The sequence below is a fragment of the Balaenoptera ricei genome, chromosome 20 (genome assembly GCF_028023285.1).
Source record: "Balaenoptera ricei isolate mBalRic1 chromosome 20, mBalRic1.hap2, whole genome shotgun sequence".
In the NCBI taxonomy this organism is placed as follows: domain Eukaryota; kingdom Metazoa; phylum Chordata; class Mammalia; order Artiodactyla; family Balaenopteridae; genus Balaenoptera; species Balaenoptera ricei.
This window is the reverse complement of record NC_082658.1, coordinates 14,888,616-14,913,901: the sequence shown is the minus strand read 5'-3', so window position 1 is coordinate 14,913,901 and position 25,286 is coordinate 14,888,616. Positions and strand designations below refer to the sequence as shown.

At 46.9% G+C, this 25,286-nt stretch overlaps 1 protein-coding gene across 4 annotated transcripts; it reads right to left on the bottom strand.

Moving 5' to 3' along the window:
* Positions 1-195: 195 nt before the first annotated feature.
* On the bottom strand, positions 196-23,640 carry ICAM2 (intercellular adhesion molecule 2). Of its 4 annotated transcripts, none has more exons than XM_059909095.1 (7): positions 23,579-23,640; positions 22,700-23,239; positions 13,457-13,683; positions 4,656-4,760; positions 2,667-2,933; positions 1,203-1,523; positions 196-530 (listed from the first exon to the last, which is right to left on the bottom strand). In XM_059909095.1, the coding sequence occupies exons 3-7, from the start codon at positions 13,461-13,463 to the stop codon at positions 352-354; spliced, it is 879 nt and encodes a 292-aa protein (XP_059765078.1). In that variant the 5' UTR covers positions 13,464-13,683; positions 22,700-23,239; positions 23,579-23,640; the 3' UTR covers positions 196-351. The 4 variants fall into 4 exon arrangements, with proteins under 4 accessions (XP_059765078.1, XP_059765077.1, XP_059765076.1 ...); XM_059909094.1 differs by lacking the exon at positions 13,457-13,683 and having other exon boundaries at positions 22,700-22,889; positions 22,967-23,239; XM_059909093.1 differs by lacking the exon at positions 13,457-13,683.
* Between the last annotated feature and the right edge of the window lie 1,646 nt (positions 23,641-25,286).

Here is a 25,286-nt window from a genome sequence, read left to right as displayed (position 1 = left end):
GATGAGGGTGGGCGTCTGGTGCCTGGGCTGGTCAGCATGGGGGCGCCCCAGGGCCTGGGCTCCCCGGGGCTCTGGAAGGCCCCCGTGAAGGAGAGGGTGGAGGGAGGCTGAGGGGACATTTGGAGACCGAAGTCCAGCCAGGCCTGGTGGCTCCCCTTCCTGACCATTCCCAGGAGGAGACACTGAGGCACAGGGTTAAGTCCAGGTGTTTGTATTCAGACTAGAAAAGGCAGGGTCCCTGAAGTCCTCTGCTGCTTGGCACGGGCCTTCAGCCAGGGCTGAACCACAACCCTAAGGAGCCGTGCTGAGTTCCAGTGGCCGCCATGCTGGTGGCCACGCCGCTCACATAGGCTATGCCCGGTAGGCCCACCTCAGCCTCCTCCAAGCAGCTTGCACCCCGTAGGTACCTGTCCGCCTCTGGTGCCACTGCTGGCCAAAGACAAAGCACAGCAGGACAGATGTCACAAACAAGAAGAGCAGCACTGACACGACCGTGATGATGATGACCGTCTGGTTGTCCTGTGCAGGCTCTGGGGAGGGAGAGGGCGGCGGTCTTAGAAGTCCTCTGGTCCCAGGTGCCAGGGCCAAAGGGGGAGTAGAGGTCCGCCCATCACCCGCCCACCCCTCGTCGTTCTGCAGTCACCCTGTGTTGCAGAGGTGAGTGGCAACTGGTATATCAACTAGAGGAAAGGTGGGCCGGGGTCCAGGCCACCAGCTGGGCCTCTGTGAGACCGTGAGGGCAGACGTCCCCCTGCCACCAGCTCCTGGCACCAGCACGTGGTTGCTGGACACCACAGCCTGGACAGTGGCGTGGTCCAGGCCGAGCCCCTCCTTGGGCAGAGCTGAGGGAGCTTCTACCAAACTCTCAGAAGACAGAGAACATCTAGGTCATCTAGAGTCACAGAACAGCAGGGGTCCAGGGGATCTTAAGGGTCAGTCAGGCTACACTTGTCATTGCAGAGAGAGGCCAAGGCCAGAGAGAGGAACTTGACTTGGTTAAGGTCACCCAGCTTGTTCATGGCCAAGCAGCTAGCTGGGGTCCAAGCTGGCAACTTGGAGAGAGCTCCAGGGAACTCTTGGGATCAAGTTCCTGGGTGCCTCCCCCTGAGCTGGCAGAGAGTGGGGCAAAGGCGTTTTCCTCCCATGAGGGGCTGAAAGTGAACGCCCTCTCCTTCCCTCCTCCTCCGGGGGCTCCCCCTCACCATAGACGTCGAGCGCCTGGGGATCTGAGACGCTGTGAACGAGGTCCCCGCCGCGAGAGCGCAGGTCCATCTCGGCCCTGCAGGAGAAGTTGTGGCGGTCGTCTTCCCTGTGAGCCGTGGTGTTGTGGGTGACCATGGCCTCTTGGGGGGAAAGTGTTGTCCCCACAAAGGTCTGGTTGTATATGATCTCACTGCCACGGAGCAGGGTGACAGTGAGACCTTCGAGGGGTGCCACAGAGGGCACTCTGCACTGGATGGTGAATGATCTCCCTACAGCCACTAAAGTGGGCCATAACTTCAGCAGCACTTGCTTTGGAGGGTCTGAAGGAAAGAAGGAAGCGAGGTCTGGTCAGGATGGGGATGCAGTTCCAGCAGGCTCCACCCAGCCGGGACCATCCCCGTCACCACAGTGTTCTCAGGAAGTGGGCTGGGGCCTGGCTGCTCTAAAATGTAAAAAGAGGAAGGAGGAAGCAGTTCAGGGTGAAGGATGTACTGGGTGGTTGTTTTATGGACATGATTTCTGGAATGGACAAGAATGGAGGTAGCCTGGTGTCTACAAAGAAAAGGTCCAGAATCTGTACAGTCAACTAGAAAGATATAAAAGTTTTGGATCTGTCTCCTTCCTCTCCAAAAATTAAATACAAATTTCAAAAATTAAATGGTTGGATAATTATGTTGAGAGAGACTTCGAAGGGAGTACTCATTGGAACTGGACCATGAGTTGTGAGATTCTTCACTTCAGAGGTGGAGGCCGGAGTCAGACCTGCCTTGGTTCTTCAGGATCGGGTTCTGAGCTACCTCTAGCCCTTAGCTATTAAACCCGGTGGTACCCTGGGTTCCTTTTTGAACTAGAATGCCTTGCCCCCATTACCCCAGGGTAATATGTTAGATTTAGGACATCTTTCTATTCATTTGATCCACTGATGACAGTTTCGAGCGATACCCTTGGTGCCGAGCTGTTGAGAGAATCCCAGTCTATCCAAGGTCTCCGTGGCCTCTGGGCAGGTATGTGTGTGATGGTCACACATTTGCCAAGGGCCCTCAGGGGGAGATAAAACCACGCCTCAGCCTTCTCTCCGGGAGGCCAGTGGGCTACTGCAGAGGGTACCAGCCCTCCTGATGGGGCCCCCACTGCTTGTCATGGGATGCAGGGTGTTCTGGTGATGGGGCGCCACCAAGCCAGGAGGAGACTGTAGCACGGCATGGGAAACAACTTTTAGATTTGTCTAAACCTTGCTTGGATTGTCCTCCTCTGAGCAAACCTCAAAACCAGGGTTGCCAACAGGCTCAAGGAGGCCAGGGGAGGGTGTGAGAAGATTCTGAGCCCATGGCCTGGGTCCAGGAGCCCAGGGAAGTGGGGGCCATAACAAGAGCGCCCAGCAGTAGTAACAGAGCAGCTCTGCGTGCGTTCGGTAGATGCAGGCTCTGGCCTAGGGGAGCAGGGCCCCGCGGCGCCGCACTCACAGAACACACTGATGTTCAGACTCCTGGACTCCTGCTTCCCGGAGCAGGTGAAATGGCAAATGACATCTGTGTCCTGGGAGACGTTGAAGACCTCATACAGCTTCCACTGAGCCTGTTCCTCCAGGAGAGTCTTGTGTAGGGTGGTCTCCAGACCACCGGCGCTGGGCTGCGTACAGGTGGTACTACAGTTAATCACCTGAGACTCCCCGGACTCCACCATCAGCTGCTCTGGCCACATGCGTACCTCGAACGCCTCCTCGCCAGACCCTGGAAGACCAGAAACACTAAGCAGCAGACGTCCCCGCTGCCCTGCCCAGTGGAGCTGCCCATGGTGGGCAGTCTGATAAGGGGTAGAGGTCCCCTCTGCTCCTCTCCCCTTGTTCAGGCCTTATCGCCTTGGGTCTAGACCAAAGAGACTGCGACCCCCCTGCAGCTGTCTCCCTGCCTCTGGTTGCTGTTCCTCCAGCTTGTCGCCTCCAGATTAGTCTTTCTCATGCACGTCTTCTATCTCCATGGAGAGGGATCTTATTTGACCTACGAGGCCCAGCCCAAATGTCCCCTCCTCCACGAAGGCCTCTCTGAAATGGAGGTGGACTGTGTCCTCTGAGCCCCCATGGCCATGGGTTCGACTCTTCCCTCCTTCCTTTCCTTTCTTCTGCAAATCCTTTATGAACACCGGCTGTGTGCCAGGCACTGTTCTAGGCTCTGGGGATCCAGCAGGGACCAAAGCAGACCAAACCCTGCCCTTGCGGCGCTCACATTGCAGCGAAGGAGACAGACAATAATAAACAAGTGAACTAGCCAGCTTGTCAGTTGGTGGTAAATGCCTAGGAAAGGAAATAAGGAGTGGGGTGGGGTTGCCGTGTTAAATAGTGTAGTCAGCACAGGCCTCACGGAAACACCGACATTTGAGCAAAGAACGAAGGAGGTGGGGGTGGGGGGGAGCCCGGCAGGCAGGTATCTGCGGGGGGAGGGAACCGCCAGCGCAGAGACCCTGGGTGGGGAGGAGACCAGATGGCTGGAGCTCAGCGAGGAGGAAGGTGGGGGAGGCGAGGTCAGGAAGGTAATGGGACCACCTTGCAAATGACTCATACTCATGCTGACTCTCCCTTGGACGTTTTGGAGCTTCTAGAAGGCAAGGCCCAGATTTCGCATATTTCCCTTTGTGCTCAGCACAATACGCTGTGTGTGGCGCAGAGCCAAGAAGTGTTTCAGGCACGAAGTATTTCAGGCCTTTGGCGCTCACCTCCCACTCGGTGATGACCAGAAGGTCCTTGATCCCAGCCAGCTGGGCCGGTCCTGTGTCCTGTGCTCCTGCCACACCCATGGACCCCCACTTAGCCCTCAGCTAGTGGCATATAATGAAGGGGCAAAAGAGGGGCTTTGCAGGGAGAGAGAGCTGGATTTGAAACCTGAGTTTGCCAGGTACCAGCTGTGTGGCCTTGGGCAAAGTGCTTTCTCTCTCTGAGCCCCAGTTTCTCCATCTATCAAATGGGCTAGTAATCCCTTTCCTGCAGGGTTGTCGTGAAAGCACCTGGCAGGTTGTCCAAAACAGAGTGCTCAGCACACGGAGGCATTTTCCTTCACGGTCCCCTGGACTTCCTGGAAGGGGCTTCGTTTTCGCTTTCATGGTCGCCACAAGGCGATGCCCTCTGCTGCCCTCTGCTGACCCCTGGGCCACCTCTGAAGACTAGCTGGGGCGTGCCCTCACCTGCCCTTGAACCCCAGCCTCCCTTCACCTCCCCATTTAGTCTCCACAGCCTGCCACAGCCACACACCATGAAGTTATGGGGTCTGGTTCCCAAAAGGCCAGGACCCCTACCCGCTGCCAGGGGTCATGGGGAAGCTAGGCTGGCACAGCATCCTGTACCCATGGCAGACGGCCTCTGTGTTCAAAGCCTCAGCGACTTCAGGACCAGGACCCCCTTCCCTGCCTGAAGGGGAGGGGGTCCTGGCTGGCAAGCGCCCAGTCAGGATCCCCAGGCTCACCTGTGCAGCAGAGCAGGGCGAGAAAGGCCGAGAGCAGTCCCCAGCCACCAAACGGGGACATCTCGAGTGGCGTCCACGGGCTCGCAGGGAACAGCCGAGAACCGCCTGGAGAGAGATGGAGGGCGCAGGTCAGGGAGTGGTGGCCTGGAGCCTCAGCCGGAACCCCCAGCCTTCTGTGAGCTGATGACCACATTTCCTCTCGTTATCTGAGTGGTCTTGGGGAGGCCACGTGGAAGGCTGGCTCCCAGGGTCCCAGGTCTATAAGAAGCCAGGCAGAGGAAGCTGGGAAGCAGCTGATAAGCCGGGCAGATGGGGGGAGCGCCGGGGGCACACGTGTGTGTGAGTGATGTGTGTGCACACGGGATTCCCGTGCGCTGTGTGTACACAGAGGACAGCGCTGCCTACAAGCCTCAGATCTGGGGAGCCCCAAATCCCACAGGACACACTGTGGGAGTCCCCTCTGGGTAGGGATTTTCCAAGCTGGAAAGAGGGTTTGGGAGGCAATAGCTGGATGTTTACCTCCTTCCTCTGCCCCCTACCCTCCCCTACTCAGATTTCTGGTGATACACACTGTCCCTGGGCACTTTCTTCTCTTTTTTTCTCAGCTAAACGTGATTTCAGATTACTAAGAGAAGGAGGAAGGAAAAGGAAACTAGCATTTAATTGACACCTATTCTTTGCTAGGGACTAAGTTAAGGTTTTAATACATTATCTCATTTAATTATCACACCAAATCTACAAATTTCGATTGTGCATCTGAGGAAATTGGGGCTCAGGTGAATTAGGTGATAGAACTGAGGTGAGAATTTAGGAATGATGAGTAGTTGGTTGGATGATCAGTGGTTGCCAGGGATTAAAGGGAGGGAGGGATGAATAGGCAGAGCACAGACGATTTTTAGGACAGGGAAACTACTCTGTATGATACTACAGTGGTGCATGTGTGTCATTATACATTTGTCCAAACCCATAGAATGTACAACACCAAGAGTGAACCCTAATGTAAACTATGGACTGTGGGCGATAATGATGTGTCCATGCAGGTTCATCAGTCATAACAAATGTCCCACTCGGTGGGGGGTGTTGGTAATGGGGGAGGCTGTGCGTGCACGAGGACAGGAGGTTTGTGGGAAATCTCTACCTTCCCCTAAGTTTTGCTGTGAACCTAAAACTGCTCTTAGAAAAAAAAAGTCTACCAAAAAAAAAAAAAAAAAAAGCTCAAACACACTACCTTGAAGGCAACCTTCTGGGTTAGAGTTCTTACCAACTATGGATTGTTGTTGAAAACGCAGGTTTTAAACTCAGTTCTTAGCAGGGTTTAGTGGAAGTCATGTACTCAGTCATTCCTAAATTCCAATCTCAGATTCAATTTTAAAAATATTTAAACAGAAAACGCAGTTCCGCATTGTTTACAAGACACATGTAATGATTAAGAGTATGGAATGGTTGAAAGTCAAAGAATGGAAAAAGATATACCAGGCAAAAGCTAACCAAAAGAAAGCCAGGAAAGGTCTATTCATATCAGACAAAGGGGACTTTTAAGACAAAAATATTGATATTTATTAGGGATAGAGTGAGTACCTAGATTAAAGGGTCAATTCATCAGGAAATTATAATAGTTCTAAACTTGTAAGCACTTAGTTTGAAGGAACTACAAAGAGATAAAACCATCATCATAGCAAGAAATTTTAATACAACATCTCTCAATTATGAATAATGAAGCAGACAGAAAAATCAGTAAATGAATGGAAGAGCTGAAACATACAATGTAAAAGCTTGATCTGCACCTATAGAGAATACAAATTCATCAAAAAGATAAGTTTTAAGACCCCTATATATTTGGTAATTTAAAAACATACTCATCCATGGGTCAAAGAAAAAATCATAAATGACACATTTTAAAATTCTTAGATTTGAGTGATAATGAAAATATCATAGATTACAATTTGTTGGATGCATCAAAAGTGGTACTTAAAGGGAAATTTATAGTCTTGAATGCTTGTATTAGAAAAGTGTATGAAATAAGTATCCAATTTAAGTAAGAAGTCAAGAAGTTATAAAAAGAACAACAAAGTAAACCCAAAAGTAAACTCAGAAGAGAATAATAAAAAACAGAAATCAATAAAATAGAAAACAAAGATATGGTACACAAGATCAATAAAACCAAAAGTTAGTTCCTTGAAAAAAACCAGTAGAACAGGCAAATCTCTGCTGAAATTTACTTATAAACAAAGGAAAGCACAAATAAACATTATTAGGAATAAAAATAACTACATAATTACAAGATTAAAAAGAAGACTATACAAATAAACAATCTAACCTTACACCTAAAGGAACTAGAAAAAGAAGAACAAAACCCAAAGTTAGTAGAAGGTAAGAAATAATAAAGATCAGAGTAGAAATCAGTGAAATAGAGACTAAAAGCAAACAAACAAACAAAAAACAATAGGAAAGATCAGTGAAACTAAGAGCTGGTTCTTCAAAAAGATAAACAAAATTGATAAACCTTTAGCCAAACTCATCAGAACCAAAAGAGAAGTTACAAAAACACCACAGTCATAAAAAGGGTCATAAAAGATTACTATGAACAATTATAAACCAATACAATGGACAACCTAGAAGAAATGGATAAATTCCTAGAAATGTTCAATCTCCCAAGACTGAATCAGGAAGAAATAGAAAATATGAACAGACTTATTACCAGTAATGTAATTGAACCAGTAATAATAATTTTTAAAATCCCAATAAACAAAACCATAAAATTCCTAGAAGAAAACAAGGCGGCATGCTCTTTGGCATCGGTCTTAGCAATAATTTTTGGATATGTCTCCTCAGGCAAGGGAAGCAAAAATAAACAAATACATCAAACTAAAAAGCTTTTGCACAATGAAGGAAACTATCAACAAAACAAAAAGGCAGCCTGCCAAATGGGAGAAGATATTTGCAGATGTTATATCCAATTAGGGGTTAATAGTCAAAATATACAAAGAATCATACAACTCAACATAAAAAAAAAAAACCCTGGGGCTTCCCTGGTGGCGCAGTGGTTGAGAATCTGCCTGCCAATGCAGGGGACACGATTTTGAGCCCTGGTCTGGGAAGATCCCACATGCCGCGGAGCAACTAAGCCCATGAGCCACAACTACTGAGCCTGCACTCTAGAACCCGTGAGCCACAACTACTGAGCCCACGTGCCACAACTACTGAAGCCCGCATGCAGCAACGAAGACCCAACGCAGCCAAAAATAAATAAATAAATAAATTTATTTTAAAAAAAAAGCCCTATTAAAAAATGGGCAGAGGGGACTTTCCTGGTGGTCCAGTGGTTGAGATTCCACGCTCCCAATGCAGGGGGCCCAGGTTCAATCCCTGATCAGGGAACTAGATCCCACATGCCGCAACTAAAGATCCCGCATGCTGCAACTATGACCTGGCGCAGCCAAATAAATAAATAAATTTAAAAAAAAAATGGGCAGAGAACCTGAAGAGACATTTTTCCAAAGAAGATATACAGATGGTCAACAGACATATGAAAAGATGCTCAACATCACTAATCATCTGGGAAATGCAAATCAAAAACACAATGAGATATCGCCTCACACCTGTCAGAATGGCTGTCATCAAAAAGACAACAAATAAAAAGCGCTGGCAAGGATATGGAGAAAAGGGAACTCTTGTGTACTGTTGGTGGTGTTCACTGATAGATGCATGGATAAAGATGTGGTTGGTATATCTACACAATGGAGTATTATTCAGCCATAAAAAATGAAATCTTGCCATTAGCGACAACATAGATGGATCTAGAGGGTGTTATGCTAAATGAAGTGAGTCAGACAGAGAAAGACAAATACTGTATGATCTCACTTATATGTGGAATCTAAAAAAAAAAACAAATGGGAATTCCCTGGCAGTCCTGTGGTTAGGGTTCTGAGCTTTCACTGCTGAGGGTGTGGGTTCGGTCCCTGGTCAGGGAACTAAGATCCTGCAAGCTGCGTGGCATGGCAAATAAAAAACAAAAATTACATCAACATAATAAAGGCCATATATGACAAACCCACAACAAGCATCATACTCAATGGTGAAAAATTGAAAGAATTTCCACTAGGATCAGGAACAAGACAAGGATGTTCACTCTTGCAACTCTTATTCAACATAGTTTTGGAAGTCCTAGCCACAGCAATCAGAGAAGAAAAGAAATAAAAGGAACACAAATTGGAAAAGAAGAAGTAAAACAGTCACTCTTTGCAGATGACATGATACTATACATAGAAAATCCTAAAGATGCCACCAGAAAACTACTAGAACTAATCAATGAGTTTGGTAAGATTGCAGGATACAAAATTAATGCACAGAAATCTCTGGCATTCCTATACACCAACAACAAAATATCAGAAAGAGAAATTAAGGAAACACTCCCCTTTACCATTGCAACAAAAAGAATAAAATACCTAGGAATAAACCTGCCTAAGGAGGCAAAAGACTTGTACTCAGAAAACTATAAAACACTGATGAAAGAAATCAAAGATGACATAAACAGATGGAGAAATATACCATGTTCTTGGATTGGAAGAATCAATACTGTGAAAATGACTGTACTACCCAAAGCAATCTACAGATTCAGTGTATCAAACTACCAATGGCATTCTTCACAGAATTAGAACAAAAAATCTTAAAATTTGTATGGAAACACAAAAGACCCCGAATAGCCAAAACAATCTTGAGAAAGAAAAACGGAGTTGGAGGAATCAGGCTCCCTGACTTCAAACTATACCACAAAGCTACAGTAATCAAGACAGTATGGTACTGGCACAAAAACAGAAATATAGATCAATGGTACAGGATAGAATGCCCAGAGATAAGCCCACGCACATATGGGCATCTAATTTATGACAAAGGAGGCAAGAACATACAATGGAGAAAAGACAGCCTCTTCAATAAGTGGTGCTGGGAAAACTGGACAGCTACATGTAAAAGAATGAAATTAGAACACTACTTAACACCCTACACAAAAATAAACTCCAAATGGATTAAAGACTTAAATGTAAGACCAGACACTATAAAACTTTCAGAGGAAAACATAGGAAAAACACTCTTTGACATAAACCACAACAAGAATTTTTTTGACCCACCTCCTAGAGGAACAGAAATAAAAACAAAAATACACAAATGGGACTTAATTAAACTTAAAAACTTTTGCTTTTAAGCAAAAAGCAAAGGAAACCATAAACAAGACAAAAAGACAACTCTCAGAATGGGAGAAAATATTTGCAAATGAAACAACAGACAAAGGATTAATCTCCAAAATATACAAACAGCTCATGCAGCTCAATATCAAAAAAACAAACAATCCAGTTAAAAAATGGGCGGAAGACCTAAATAGACATTTCACCAAGGAAGACATACAGACGGCCAAGAGGCACATGAAAAGATACTCAACATCACTAATTAGAGAAATGCAAATCAAAACTACAACGAGATATCACCTCACGCTGGTCAGAATGGCCATTATCAAAAAAGCTAGAAACAATAAATACTGGAAAGGGTGGGGTGAAAAGGGAACCCTCCTACACTGTTGGTGGGAATGTAAATTGATACAACTACTATGGAAAACAGTATGGAGGTTCCTTAAAAAACTTAAAATAGAACTATCATATGACCCAGCAATCCCACTGCTGGGTATATACCCTGAGAAAACCATAATTCAGAAAGAGTCATGTACCACAGTGTTCACTGCAGCACTATTTACAATAGCCAGAACATGGAACCAACCTACATGTCCATCAACAGATGAATGGATGAAGAAGATGTGGCACATATATACAATGAAATATTACTCAGCCATAAAAAGAAACAAAATTGAGTTATTTGTAGTGAGGTGGATGGACCTAGAGTCTGTCATACAGAGTGAAGTAAGTCAGGAGAAAAACAAATACCGTATGGTAACGCATATACATGGAATCTAAAAAAATGGTACTGATGAACCTAGTTGTAGGGCAGGAATAAAGAGGTAGACATAGAGAATGGACTTGATGACATGGGGTGGGAGGGTGAAGCTGGGGCGAAGTGAGAGTAGCATCGACGTATATACACTACCGAATATAAAGTAGTTGGCTGGTGGGAAGCAGCCGCATAGCACAGGGAGATCGGCTCGGTGCTCTGCGACCACCTGGAGGGGTAGGATAGGGAGGATGGGAGGGAGGCTCAAGAGGGAGGGGATATGGGGACACGTGTATGCATATGGCTGATTCGCTTCGTTATGCAACAGAAACTAACATGGTATTGTGAAGCAATTATACTCCAATAAAGATCTATTAAAAAAATTAAAAAATAAAAAAATTTAAAAATAAATTAAAATAAAAAACAAATAAAACCAAACAAAAAACAGGCTCATAGATACAGAGAACAAATGGGTGGTCACCAGAGAGAAAGGGGTGGAGAGGGGTACAAAATAGGTGAATGGGATTAAGAGGTACAAAACTCCAGTTATAAAACGAGCCACAGGGATATAACACACAGCATAAGGAATATGGCCAATAATATTGTAATAACTCCATATGGGGACAGATGATTAATAGACTTATCGTGGTGATTATTTCATAATGTATGCAAATGCCAAACCACTACGTAGAACACCTGAAGCTTACATAATATTGTACATTATAGTTCAATTTAAAAAATTAAAATAATGTATCTTATAATTCAAAAAAGAAGACTATACAAATTCACAGAAACAGAAAGTAGAACAGTGGTTGCCAGGGCCTGGGGGCAGGGGGAAATGGTGAGTTGTTTGTTTAATGGGTATAGAGTTTCAGTTTTGCAAGATAAAAAGTTTTCGAGATTTGTTGCAAAACAGCGTAAATGTAACACAACCAACTTTAAAACATTTAAAACCGGTTAAATGGTGAATTTTATGTTATGTGTATTTTACCATAATTGAAAATTTTATTAATACAACATTATAAATCAACTATACTTCAATAAAGTTAAAAATTAAAAAATTGAAAAGACTATAAATCATTTATGTCAAGAAATATGAAACAAAGTAGACCAAATCTTAGAAAAATAGAAATTACCTAACTTGATTTAAGAAGAAATAAAAAGCCTGAATGGTTCTACAACTATTAAAGAAATTAAATCCATGCCACAGCTAGAGAGAAGCCCGCACACCACAAAGAAGAGCCCACAAGCCGCAACGAAAGATCCCACGTGCCGCAACGCGTGCCGCAACTAAGACCCAATGCAGCCAAATAAATAAATAAATATTTTTTTTTAAAAAAAGATGAAATCTTGCCATTTGTGACAACATGGATGGACCTTGAGGGTATTATGCTAAGTGAAATAAGTCAGATGGAAAAAGACAAATACCATATGATTTCATTCATATGTAGAATATTAAAAACAAACTAAAAAAAAATTAAATCCATAATTTGAAATCTTCCCACAAAGGAAATATCAAGTCTAGATAGTGTTCCAGAAGTTTAAGTAGAGATAATTCTAATTTTATAAAAACTCTTTCTGAGAATGGAAATCACAGGAATACACTCTAACTCTTTCTATGAGGCCAGTGTAACCTTAACACCAAAATGAGACAAGAATAGGATGAAAAAGGAAAATGAGAAGCCAGTCTCACTCATGAATATAAATGCAACAGTAAGAAAAACACAAACAAACCAAATCTAGCAGTATATTAAAAATACTAGACATATCCAAGTTGGGCTCATCTCAGCTGTGCAAAGGTGGTCTAACAACAAAAGAGAAACCTACAAATGTCATTTATTATTGTTGGTAATAGTAAACGTTGGTGCTCTATGTCACATTACTTCTGCCCTCCTCTGACATCCACTGTATTTACAGCGCCTAATTTCCTGCAAGCTTAGACTCACCTTATGCTCCAGTGTCTCACCCCTCAAGCTTACATCATGTTGCTTTTTGCTTTTTGCCTCAGGGTCTTCTTCAATGGCTTTAGGAGTCACTTATCTCCCTGCTAGTGTTTCCCAGAAGCATAGGAGAGTTAAGTTCTCTAAGATGAAACCCTTTCATCCCTAAGATGAAACAGGAGCTGGTGGCTACATGCCCCAGTCTCCTTCTTTTGGGGAAGGCAATTCTGGGCAGCATCCTGTAGACTTATCAGAGGTCCCCACAGACTTGAACTTCCTTTGCCTACAGCTGCAACAGCAATTGTGCATCGTTAATTGGCTTTTTCTCCTTCCCTGTTTCAGACTCTTTGCTCCTTCACTCCCTGCTTCCTGGCATCACCTCTCAAATAATCTACCCGAACTGAAGTCCTTGTTCCAGGCTCTGTTTTTGAAGGAGCCCAAACTAAAAACTTACATTAAAAGATTTAAGAAGAAAAAAAACTATGATCATCTTAACAGATCTAGAAAAAAAAAATGATGATATTCAACATCTTTCATGATAAAAAGCTCTTAGCAAACTAGAAGGAAACTTCCTGGATGGCCTGGGCCCACGTGCCCCATGCAGGGAGGCAGCCCCATACCTCTAAGTTGGTTGTGTGGTTGACAGAGCAGGGGAGGGAAGAGAAAGGACAAAAACAGGAAACAACCGCGAAAACAATAGGCCGGTGGACCCAGAGAGACGAAGACGTGAGCTCCGCAGAGCAGGGACCGTCTGGCCGCAGGGAACTCTGTGCATCTCCAGCCCCTGGGCTTGAGGGAGGCCGGGGAGGGGTGGGGAGGCCCAGGGAGGGGAAAGGACAAGAACTCAAGTCTTGATTGACAGTCCATCCCAAGCCCTTTCCACTCTGCCACGAGGGAAGCGAGGAGGAGCAAGGAACGTGAACTTACCTGTCATCTGCTAAAGGGCGTGGCTGCGATGGGGAAGGAGGGTGGCCAGGGGTCCAGCTTCCAGATGCCGCTTGTGGCAGGGCTGCCACCCGTTCAGCAAGTATAATCAGGCTTTGGCCCAAACTCCCCTCTCAGGAGTCACGTGCTTCCTGTCCCAGCTGCGACTTCAGACTAACCTCACTTTCAGTCCATTACCTCTTGTTTTAAACTCTGTTAAAATATACACCCTGTAAAATTGACCGTTTTAACCATCTTTAGTGTCCAGCTCTGTGGCATTAAGTCCATTCACACTGCTGTGCAACTATCACCACCACCACCCCTCTCCAGAACCGCCATCCCTCACCATCATCCCAAACTGAAACCCCTCTCTTTTCAACACTGACTCCCCCTCCCCCCAGCCCCTGGCAGCCACTGTTCTACTTTCTGTTTCTCAGCTGGACTGCTCTAGGGACCTCACATGAGTGGAATCACACAGTATTTGTCTTTTTGTGACTGGCTTATTTCACTGGGCATGACGTCCTCAAGGCTCATCCATGTCATAGCATGTGTTAGAATTTCCTTCCTGGGGGCTTCCCTGGTGGCGCAGTGGTTAAGAATCTGCCTGCCAGTGCACGGGACACGGGTTCGAGCCCTGGTCCGGGAGGATCCCACATGCCGTGGAGCAACTAAGCCCGTGCGCCACAACTACTGAGCCTGCGCTCTAGAGCCTGCGAGCCACAACTACTGAAGCCTGTGTGCCTAGAGCCCGTGCTCCTCAACAAGAGAAGCCACCACGATGAGAAGCCCACGCACCGCAACGAAGAGTAGGCCCCTGCCCTGCTCTCTGCAACTAGAGAAAGCCCGCGCGCAGCAACGAAGACCCAATGCAGCCAAAAATAAATAAATTAATTTATGAAAAAAAATTTCCTTCCTTTTTAAGGCTGAATAACACCACCTTGTATGAATACACCCCATTTTGTTTATCTGCTTATCAGTCAATAGACACGTGGGATGCTTCCTCCTTTTGGCTCTTGTGAATAATTCTGCTGTGATCATGGGTGTACAAACATGTCTTTGAGTCCCTGCTTTGAGGCAACTCAAACTCTTTGAGGCAAATACCCAGAATTGGAATTGCTGGATCATATGGTTGTTCTACGTTTAATTTTTTTGTTTTTTTCTTTTGGCTTGCTGGATCTTAGTTCCCTGACCAGGGATTGAACTGGGCCACAGCAGTGAAAGTGCTGAGTCCTAATCACTGAACCACCAGGGAAGTCCCTCTCCAGTCTCTCTTCTGATGTGCAGTTTCTGCACTCCTGGGAGCCTTTGATGAGACAGTTCCAGGATGAGTTGCCCTCTGAACCTCTGCAGGAGGCTTGTCAACATCACAGAGCTGGGTCTTCCTTGTATTTGACGTGACCTGCCACCAAAAACACCTTCTTAACAACTAAGAACTATCGTATTCTCAGATCTTTTCACATCGGCCGCCTCGCCTAGCAATTTAAAAAACCTACCCTGGCAGAGTAGCTTTGTACCAATAGGCAAAAAGTATCAAAGCTGGGAGCAGAGGTGGGTGCTGGGCTCACCCACAAGCAGAGGTTTTGCTCCCACAGCTCCGCCCCTCATAACTACCACTGAAACTCCCGGCTCAGCGAAAACACAAATTAGATCATGTCAGGGACCAACAGGACAGTCAAGGCCACGAACGCTGAAGGTCTGCTGGCTTTGAAGCGATCCCTCTTGGTACGTTTGTGCCTTGATTTCTTCATAGAAGTTCTTTTGAAATATTCCTGTCATACTGCTGGTCAAACAAAGCCAACATAGAACGTTGGGTGGGGACGTCACAGCAAGACTTTGAGGGGCCCTTGTGACTTTACAGTTTTGATAGCATCTGTCGTAGACACAAATTAGGGTGCGTGTCTCATTCATCTTTTCCCCAGGAGTTATGTCTGGACTTATCTTTTTTTAAGGGGAAGCTCTCCTTTCTCTTTTTTTGACAGGTTTTCTCGGGCACTTCTGTCTTCCTACTTCATCCCACCTTCCTGGTCAAATGATTTCCAAGGTTGGCATCATGGTACCCAACCTTCAGGTCTTCCCTTGATTTTGTTTTGTTTTGTTTTAAACAAGTTGGGGAAAGAGAGCCTTTTCCTCCTGGTTGCAGAGGTTGGAGGACAGACACTGCCTAAGGCTGTGCCTTACATTCACGGGGGGAGGTGGGTTTGCAGGAGGTGAGGAGGTCAAAATGCACAGAGTAGAGATGAAAATTTTCTGATGGTGTCCCAGTTACTGGTTCCAGCCATTCCTGAGGTCCATTCCTGCAGGTTGGTTTCCACAGGCCAATCCTTTCGCCTTTTTTTGCTTATGCCAATTTTAGCTGGTTTCTGCAGAGTCCAGAGTAAGAGACCATGAGTCATGACAATGAACCCCATCAGTCAACAAAGGAATGTTCCAGAACAAAACCGCACATTGCCTGGACTGGCCCTGGCACCAGTGGCTTAATTTGGTGCTGGTTCTTCACAACAAGAGGGTGAGTGATAAGACACCGGTTAGAGAAACATCTCCACCATATTGTGGTTTAAGTTCTAGGAAGTTAATATGGCATTTTGACAACAGCTTTTCTAATTCTTAGTTGTTGAAAGCCAAACTGCAGAGCAATGAGGAAAATATGAATACAAGTGTGTACGTAGTTCACCGCAGATTGCTGTGCCTGACTCACTGCTCCTTCACAATTCAGACTTTGGTTTTTTTAATAAAGAAATGAATACATTTTATTAGAACTTGTTATAAATATTTTTTATTCTCAGAGCTGAAATGCTAAGCCATTATTTAAATTTTATCTCCATTTTTTTATTAGTTATCTATTCTATACATATTAGTGTATATATGTCAATCCCAATCTCAGACTTTGTTTTGTCAGAGATAGCATCTCGCTGCACTTGGGCACTCCTCGGTCCAGGGGAGTAAAGAGGGAACCGCCTGGAAAGAGACTGTGGGTGCTTGAGGCCACGTGGCAGGAGCCCCGACAGAGCCCCCCAGCAGCTCACTTGGCATCAGGTCCCATAACCACTAATCAGAGCTGGGTCTGTAATAACCTGGAGCAGGGGGTGGGGAGGAGGCCCGTGAGACCTCCCTGCTGGCTAAGCACATCCTGCCTTTGGAGATGGGGGCACAAAGAGGGAAAGGGCCCAGGAAGTGGGCTTGAGCCTGGACTCCCAGTGGATCTCACTGACCAGTCCCCTGTCCAAGGGCTCTAGACCCCGTCACCATCACTATTTCTGACTCTCCTAAAATACAGGGCACCCAGTTAAATTAAAAATTTCAGATAAATAATTTTTAGTATGTCTCAAATATTGTACATTGCAAGAGTTACACATTGCGTGTGTATAGATGTACATATGTATACGTATGTATGTGTATATGTTGGTTTTTTAAGCTCTCCAGGTGATTCCAATGTGCACAGCGCTGAGAACCAGCACTCAGGGTGGAAGAGCAGATAGCTGGGTGAGAACTCACACAGGAGCCCAGGGGCCGGCACGGAGGTGTGGGCCGGTCTGGTATTGGGGATGACAGGGGTTAGAGGGCAGAGGGCACAGAGGGCGCACGAGGGGCAGCAGACACCCGCAAACCCCCGACAGTCAGCGTGTGGGAGGGAAACACTAAGGGGGGGGGGCGGTCCATCTTCAGAAGGGAGGGCATTGTCTTTCATGTTACAAAGTGTTATGCTCCCCCTGGATGCCGAAGCCTGATTGAAGCCCCCAAAGCTCTTCCCACTAGGGCAGGGTTCCCATTCTTGACAGCAGAGCAGAACCACCTATGCAGCTTTTCACAGTGCAGCTGCTGGGTCCACCCCAGAACCGTCCAACTATAACCCCGTGTGCCCGCTTTAAAAGCTATACAGGGACTTCCCTGGTGGTCCAGTGGTTAAGACTCTGCGCTTCCAATGCAGGGGGTGCGGGTTCGATCCCTGGTCGGGGAACTGAGATCCCACATGCTGCGTGGTGTAGCAAAAAAAAAAGCTACACAGACAGTTCTGATGCATCATTTGGGCCAGTACCCCCTCCTCAACTCCCCTCTCCTCCTCTACCCATTTTGTGGCTTCTGAGCAAATCACTTTTCACGTCTGTTTATATCCTTCCCTTCTCTGCTAAGTTTCTGGTGCCTTCCCCTTTGAACCACCAAGAACAGGTACAATAAATGCTAGTTAGACTTAAGCTAGTGGCTTGGTTTTATGAGAGGCATGTTTCACAGCAAATGTTCTCAAACTTTAGCTTATATCAGCATCACTGGAGGGCCCCAGCCCCAGAGCTTTTCATCGGGGTGAGGCTTGAGAATTTGCATCCCTAACAAGTTCCCAGGTGATGCTGATGGTTCTGGCCCTGGGACCACACTGTGTTTGTAAGAATGAAAAGGTGTTCTCAATTTAAATAAAGTCAAGGTAATCACAACTACAAGTAGAAACCAGAGATTTGGAGTAGAAATGCTGGCCAGGGCCATGGAAGGCTAGTGCTTCCTAGAGCAGGCTGTAGGCTCACTGGCCTGTAGACTGAATGACGGAGATTGCGGGGTCAGTCTAGCAGAGTGGAGTTGCAAGGAACTGTGCATGAATCTCTGCTCAGCCCATTGCTGGCTGTGTGACCTTGGGCAAGTTGCTTAACTTAGCTGAGCTTCAGTTTGCTCATCTGTAAAATGGGGTCGTGCTTATTATGTACGCATACTATGCATGGTAATTGAGTAGGCATGCAGCAGCAAGAGATTCAAGTCCAGGCCATTGGGATCTCACAACCAAGCTCTAAGGCCCTCTCGCCCACCTCACAGCCCCCTTCAAAGGCTTTTATAATGATTTACAAAACATTGAGTCAGAGCCTGGCACATGGTGAGCACTCAACCAAGATTGTGGTGGTTGTTACAGCTGGTGCCTGGACATGTACTTTTCTCTGTCCTTATAGGCTATGCTCAAGGACAGCCTAGTACGTGGCTTGACTACTGCATGGGTCTACAGAGTGTCAGACCCCAAGACCACCCCCATACAGGGAGGGGCCCGACATATGATGTTATGTTATACAGGTTATGTTTAGTCCTCGAGTGAGAAAAGTTTGTGAATATGTATTACTTAGAAACCTACTGGCTCATGAAGGACTTGAGTTGTTTATAAAGCCAGGCCCTCTGGTCTTCTTTTTGGACCCCAGCCCCCTCTCATGGGGAGCTACCCTGCAGAGTGGGGAGGAGGAACCAGTAGCCGTGGAAGGTGACCTGCTGAACTAAGATGCTGGGGTCCCAGGAGGAACAGTGACTGCGCATGACGCCATCTAGTGCCCACAGTGAGCAAGTGTCCTGCCACCCAGTCTAAAATGTCTGACCATTAGGTCAGCTGTAGGTGATATTCGTCTACAATCACAAGGAGGTCTGAAATGAGCTGGGATCCTGAGAGAATATTTTTAAAGGGGGTGATCTATATAGATGCAGCAAGTTTACCCATAAACACCAAACAGCCAAAGAGCTGAGAGAGGGCAAGCCTGAGAGGGTCTCTCATAGAAGGGAGAGAACCTTCTCTCTGGAAAGCAGGGATGTCAGGGTAGCCAGCTGCCCTTTTCTTCCTTTAACCTTAACTACAAGGGTGAGAATAAACTGAGATGCTTTACTAGGAACTCAGATGGGAAACTGAACCCTTTCCTTAGGAAATACGCCAAAGACAGCTCCTTGGCTTGTTAGAGAGCAAAGGTAAAAATCCAAGAGACATACTCTTGTTTTTTTTACCGTGAGGCTGTTTTCTTTTGGGGACTGAGGATTAGCTTAAGAAATATTTGAGGGCTTCCCTGGTGGCGCAGTGGTTGAGAATCTGCCTGCCAATGCAGGGGACACGGGTTCGAGCCCTGGTCTGGGAAGATCCCACATGCCACGGAGCAACTGGGCCCGTGAGCCACAATTACTGAGCCTGCGCGTCTGGTGCCTGTGCTCCGCAACAAGAGAGGCCGCGATGGTGAGAGGCCCGCGCACCGCGATGAAGAGTGGTCCCCACTTGCCGCAACTAGAGAAAGCCCTCGCACAGAAACGAAGACTCAACACAGTCATAAATAAATAAATTCTTTAAAAAAAAAAAAAAAAAGAAATATTTGAGTATAGTCAAAGATCACTTTTTAAAAATCAATTAGAGCACAGGGAACTATAGTCAATATTTTGTAATAACCTATTAGGGAAAAGAATCTGAAAAAGAATATATATATGTATATATATACATAAATATGTATTACAAATATATACATATATATATAAAACTGAATCACTGTGATGTACACCTGAAACAAAAAAGATATTGTAAATCAACTATACTTCAATAAAAAAATTTTTAGTTAAAAAAATCAATTAGATATTACCAGGTGTTTATGTTTTTTAACCATTAGAGTATATGTCCAGGGTCAGAGGTGACAGCCACAGGGTCTGGGCCCAGTGGCAGCAATGGGACCTTGTTGGGCTAGTTCAGGGGCTTAAACCTGGCCTCCCTTTCCCCCAGCTCTGGGCAAGCTCTGCAGCTGTAATGAGGCCACCCAGCCACAATCAGGTTCTGTCACAACAACAGAGAACCTCCTCAGTTCCTCTTGTAAATAAAAGGGCTTCAGTCATTGATGAAGTAAAGGGCCCAGCAACCTCCTGGCGCTTCTGAGCCACTTCCCATAATGATCCAATCAGAACCGGAGGGCGAGTTAATCCACCCACCTGCAGAGTCCTGGGCCTCCTCAGCCTGTGGTATAAGCTGCTGGGTTCCCACCAGCTCCTGAGCTTTCACCCATTTCCAGATCAGTGCTCCCCTTCCCTCAAAGTCTCCCCGTTTGCCCCCTGAAATGTGTTTTGCTGGAGAGAAATTTGCCCACATCCCTCACCCCTGCACAGACCCTCCCTTTGTTTTCTTGCCCTGACTGGAGCCGGGCCCCCCTGTGAGGATGTCTCTTCCCCCATTCCTCGTATCTCGGGGCTGGGCGGGCATTGGTTACTGGCTGACCCCTCATGGCTTCAGCGTTCTGGAAGCGAGCCCTCCCTCATGTGCCAGCTCTGCATCTCAAGGCCATTTCCCCTACCTGGAGTTCATAGCCGTTCCTCCTCCTACCTGGGGTTCATGGAGGACTTTGGCTCTTCCTGTTTCCCCCCACCTCCTCCACCCCTGACTCCTGCTGTCACCCTGGGCAACCACTGTGTCTACCAGAAGGCCCACCTGAGCACCAACATCTGCTCCATTCCTCAACTACAAGTCTTTACCTCCATCCTACCACCCACCCCTTCAGTCACATCTTACTTTGTCACCATGCAATACTGCTTGCCTCCATATTCTTCATCTCCAGAATCTTCTCTGACCGCATCCCTGTCTCCCTCCATCAGTCTGGACCCCAAGGCCAACCACTCTCCCATCCACGCCCCCAGTGTCCCCTCTTTGCACCTGCTGTGCCCACACGGTATCCCCCATCCCCAAACAGACAAGGTTTCCTCTGCAGGCTGCAGCTCTAGCCAAGGTTGCCTCCACCTACAGTTATGCATGAGTGAGATGTAGCTAAGGAGGGCAGATTTACCCAGCGGAACCAGAGAGAAGCTTCAACTTGGAGACTCAGGGAAGGAGGGTGGAGGTTGGGAGTGACATGTGGGAACTGGATTTAACTAGAAGTTGGTTCATAGAACATTTGACCCTTCCTCCCTACGCCTGATGTAGAGGGGCAGACAGCAGTAGCCAATCCCAAGGCCAACGATCAGAAGATTCTTCTCCAAAGACACTTAAGAACCCCAGAGCAAAGACCTCTGCAAGCTGGCATTTAAGGGTTCCCATATGGTTACCTAAAAACAGAGCTCATCAGTTGACAAGCTCTACCCACCAACATGGGGCCTCAATCACCTTTTCATGGCCTCATTTTTAAGTGTGTGTAACCTATCAAGGATCACCAGACATTTAAGAAAATCTGCAACTTGGGAAAGATCAAGATAAACAAAAATGATCTCAAAGGATACAGAGATAATACAGGGAACTGAAAAACACTTTCTAAAAAAGTCTATTTGTTTTCCTCACATACTAATTTCCCCGTAAGAAAGGGACAGGGATCAAGAACCCTTGGAGATTAAAAATGATTGCTGAGGGACTTCCCTGGTGGCGCAGTGGTTAAGAATCCGCCTGCCAATGCAGGGGACACGGGTTCGAGCCCTGGTCGGGGAAGATCCCACATGCCGCAGAGCACCTAAGCCCGCACGCCACAACTACTGAGCCCGCACACCACAACTACTGAGCCCGCGCTCTAGAGCCCACGAGCCACAACTACTGAGCCTGCGTACCACAACTACTGAAGCCCATGTGCCTAGACCCCATGCTCTGCAACAAGAGAAGCCACCGCAATGAGAAGCCCTCGCACTGCAACGAAGAGTAGCCCCCGCTCGCCGCAACTAGAGAAAGCCCGCACGCAGCAACAAAGACCCAACGCAGCCAAAAATAAATAAATAAATAAATAGATAAAAAATCTTATTAAAAAAAAAAAGATGGCTGAGGGATTTCCCTGGCGGTCCAGTGGTTAGGACTCGGTGCTTTCACTGCTGTGGCCCTGGGTTCAATCCCTGGTCAGGGAACGAAGATCCCGCAATCTGCGGGGCCATTAAAAAAAAAAAAAAAAAAAGGATTGTTGAAACTAACAAAAGTGTCACAGAAAACTTGGAAAATAAGGTAAGGAAAATTTCCAAGAGGAACAAAAATCAACAAATGGAAAACGGCACTGGGCTTTGTCAATCTGGTTACAGCAAATCCAACATAAGAGGGCTTCGTTTTCAACCAACACTTTCTCCACTCTCTGCCTGCCCTCCCAGCCCCCGTGACAGCCACCAGCCACCTGGAGTGACAAACCACAGCTCACAGGCTGCAAGGGGAAGAGCAGCTTTGCTAAGCAACAGCTGTGGTTTTATTGTGTTTTTCAGCATTGCGGTTTTATTGTGTTTTTCCTGTTTCTTCCCTCTGCAGCACGAGAGAAAGAAGGTGGGCTTCTGAGCCTCCCAGAATGGAGGTCAGACCTCAACTCCACACTTCGGGGGGCCGAGTGTAAGTTACCCACCTTCTGACCCTTTGTCCCCCCTTCGCTCCCCCTAAAATTGTTCTGGGTGTTGAGGAGAAGGCATCTCCTCTCCATCTTCACCCTCCACCCCCTCCCTTCCAACCTGGCCATCCCAGCCCCTGGGAAAAGACCACCACAAACCCTGCAGCTTGTGCCAAGGGAGGGCAGTGGGGGATGTGCTATTCCCTGCCCCACGCACCTTCCCTAGTTGCGTTCAGCCTACATCGCATCAGGTGTCGCCCCAGCACGGTAACCATCCAGGTAAGCCATTCCAGGTAACCATCAAGGCCAAACACGGTAGTTGTTGGTGGGGAAAGTCAGAGCAGCAGGTAGAGAATCCCTCTTCTCCGCGCCCTTGCGTCGTCTGAGAGCACCAGCTTCCGATCCTGCTAAAGGCAGACAGTCCAGCATGGGCCTCACATTTCCCGGGCGTATGTAGTGGCCTTTTCCCTGGACCTGTACCTACTGTCTGAGTCAGGAGGGCTCAGCTCAGCCGCGGTGATGAACCCAGACATTTCCATGGCCGAGCGCGAGGGTTTCTTGTTTCGCTGATGAGAAGTCTGTTCTGAGTCAGGTGACTCTGTGATTCACATGGCTTCCGTTTTGTGCCTCCACGATGGCCCATCACTGAGTCGAACGGACAGCACAGGAGTGTCGTGCCGGCTCTTAAATGGACCAGTGGCCGGAATTAGTCACATGCTCTAACCTAACTTCAAGGGAGGCTGGGACTGCTGTCTTCCTGGGTATCCGGAAAGAGGAAAATAAGATCTGATGAAAATATAGCATTATTTCTGCCACTCCAAACACCCCTCCTTCTTTTCTTTGCTTCTTTAATTAAAAGCAAAAATTGGAGATAAGGGTATATCCCCTCTAGGAGAATATCCCGTTAGCATGTGAAAGGCCTCTGAATGGTATTACAGTGAATAGGGAATCTTTATTTAATTCAGCATTTCCTGAACTTATTTGGTCATTGAGCCCTTTTTTTCTAAGTTTAATCTCCCTTGGAACTAGTCTTCTTAAGTTACAAACTTAGGGAAATTGTCCTCAACGCGTCAGCTGTGGCCCTTGGGTCTCTCACCTGGTACCAGCCACCTCTCAGTGCACCTCGTCTGGAGCAGGGGACGCCCCTGGAGAATCCTGGAGCATGGCCACCCCACCCCACCCCATCGTGAACAGTTCTTGCTGGGCGCCGCCCCTCCCCACTTCCTGTGATTCACATCCACTGGGCAGCCCTTTTCCAGGAACTCATAACAGGGAGGGGTGGGCCTCAGGCACAAATGCTTATTTGGAAGGGACCCGAGTTCAACCTCTGACCCAAAGAAGAATTCCCCTCGTCTGTTCAGGGTGAGGCCCTTCCCCTCTCTTGGATTCCTCCACTCGCTCACTTGCAATCCTCCTTTGGCCCTGCTGGGCGGCTCTAGCTGTTAGGCAGCCCTCCCTCCTGGAGCCGGGATCTGCTGTCGGGGACCCTCCTCCCCCTCTTCCAGCTCAGACCCTCTGGAGCAAGACGGCAAAGCCTGCTTCTCATCACACAACAGACATCCGAGCGCCCACCAGCTGCCCCCACGTCTCTCTAGGCCAAACTCCTGTGTCTTCAAATGTCTGTGACGGGGACTTCCCTGTCGGTCCAGAGGTTAAGACTTCGCCTTCCAATGCAGGGGGTGCGGGTTCGATCTCTGGTAGGGGAACTAAGATCCCACGTGCCTTGGGGCCAAAAAACGAAAACATTAAAAAAAAAAACAAAAAAAAAAACCCAGAAGCAATACTCTAACAAATTCAATAAAGACTTTAAAAATGGTCCACATCAAAAAAAAATCTTTAAAAAAAAAAAAAATGTCCCCAACAGTTTCCAGGCCCCTCACGGCCCTGCCCTCCACCTCCAGCCCCATCATCAATGTCAAGGTCTGATGGATTTCCCATCACCTTTGTTTGGGCTCAGCATTCCGGTTTCCCGATATCTTCTGGACCCCTAATTGGGTCATGTATCGTCTTGGTGATTAGTTACTCTTTCTAGCTTTGCGTTGCCTGCTAGCAAACTTGCTGAGCGTATTTCTGTGGCTTAATCCAAATCACTGAGGCAGGCTGGGCAGGGGAAGTTAGATTTGGAGAGGCTCAGGGAGGAGGGGGCAGGGAAGGGTACTTATTGGGCTCACCTGCCAGCCCTCTCAGAGGCCAAGTTTATTTACACAGTTGTTCTCTTGCCTGCCCTGCCCCTCCTGTTTCAGGAAACTTTCCCTGGGAACCCCAGGGGCTGCCATGGTCTCACCAGCCCTGCTCCTCTGCCCACAGTTCATTGGCCCAGACACGGGCTCATGACCTGATTTTTGGCCTTGGCAAAGGGTCTAGGCAGTCTCTCACCAAAGTGAAGGATGTTAAATGTTCTTTGTTTTGATGATATTAAGCCGCATGAGCCGATTGTAAATTTTGGAGACTAATCCCTTGTCGGTCGCATCATTTGTGAATATTTTCTCCCATTCTGTGGGTTGTCTTTTCGTTTTGTTTATGGTTTCCCTTGCTGTGCAAAAGCTTTTCGGTTTCATTAGGTCCCATTTGTTTATTTTTGTTTTTATTTCCATTACTCTGGGAGATGGACTGAAAAAGATACTGCTGCGATTTATGTCAGAGAGTGTTCTGCCTATGTTTTCCTCTATGAGTTTTACAGTATCTAGCCTTACATTTAGGTCTTTAATCCATTTTGAGCTTGCTTTTGTGTATGGTGTTAAAGAATGTTCTAATTTCATTTAAATGTTCTTGATCTTGGGGAAATACTGGTTTGCAGGGAGAGA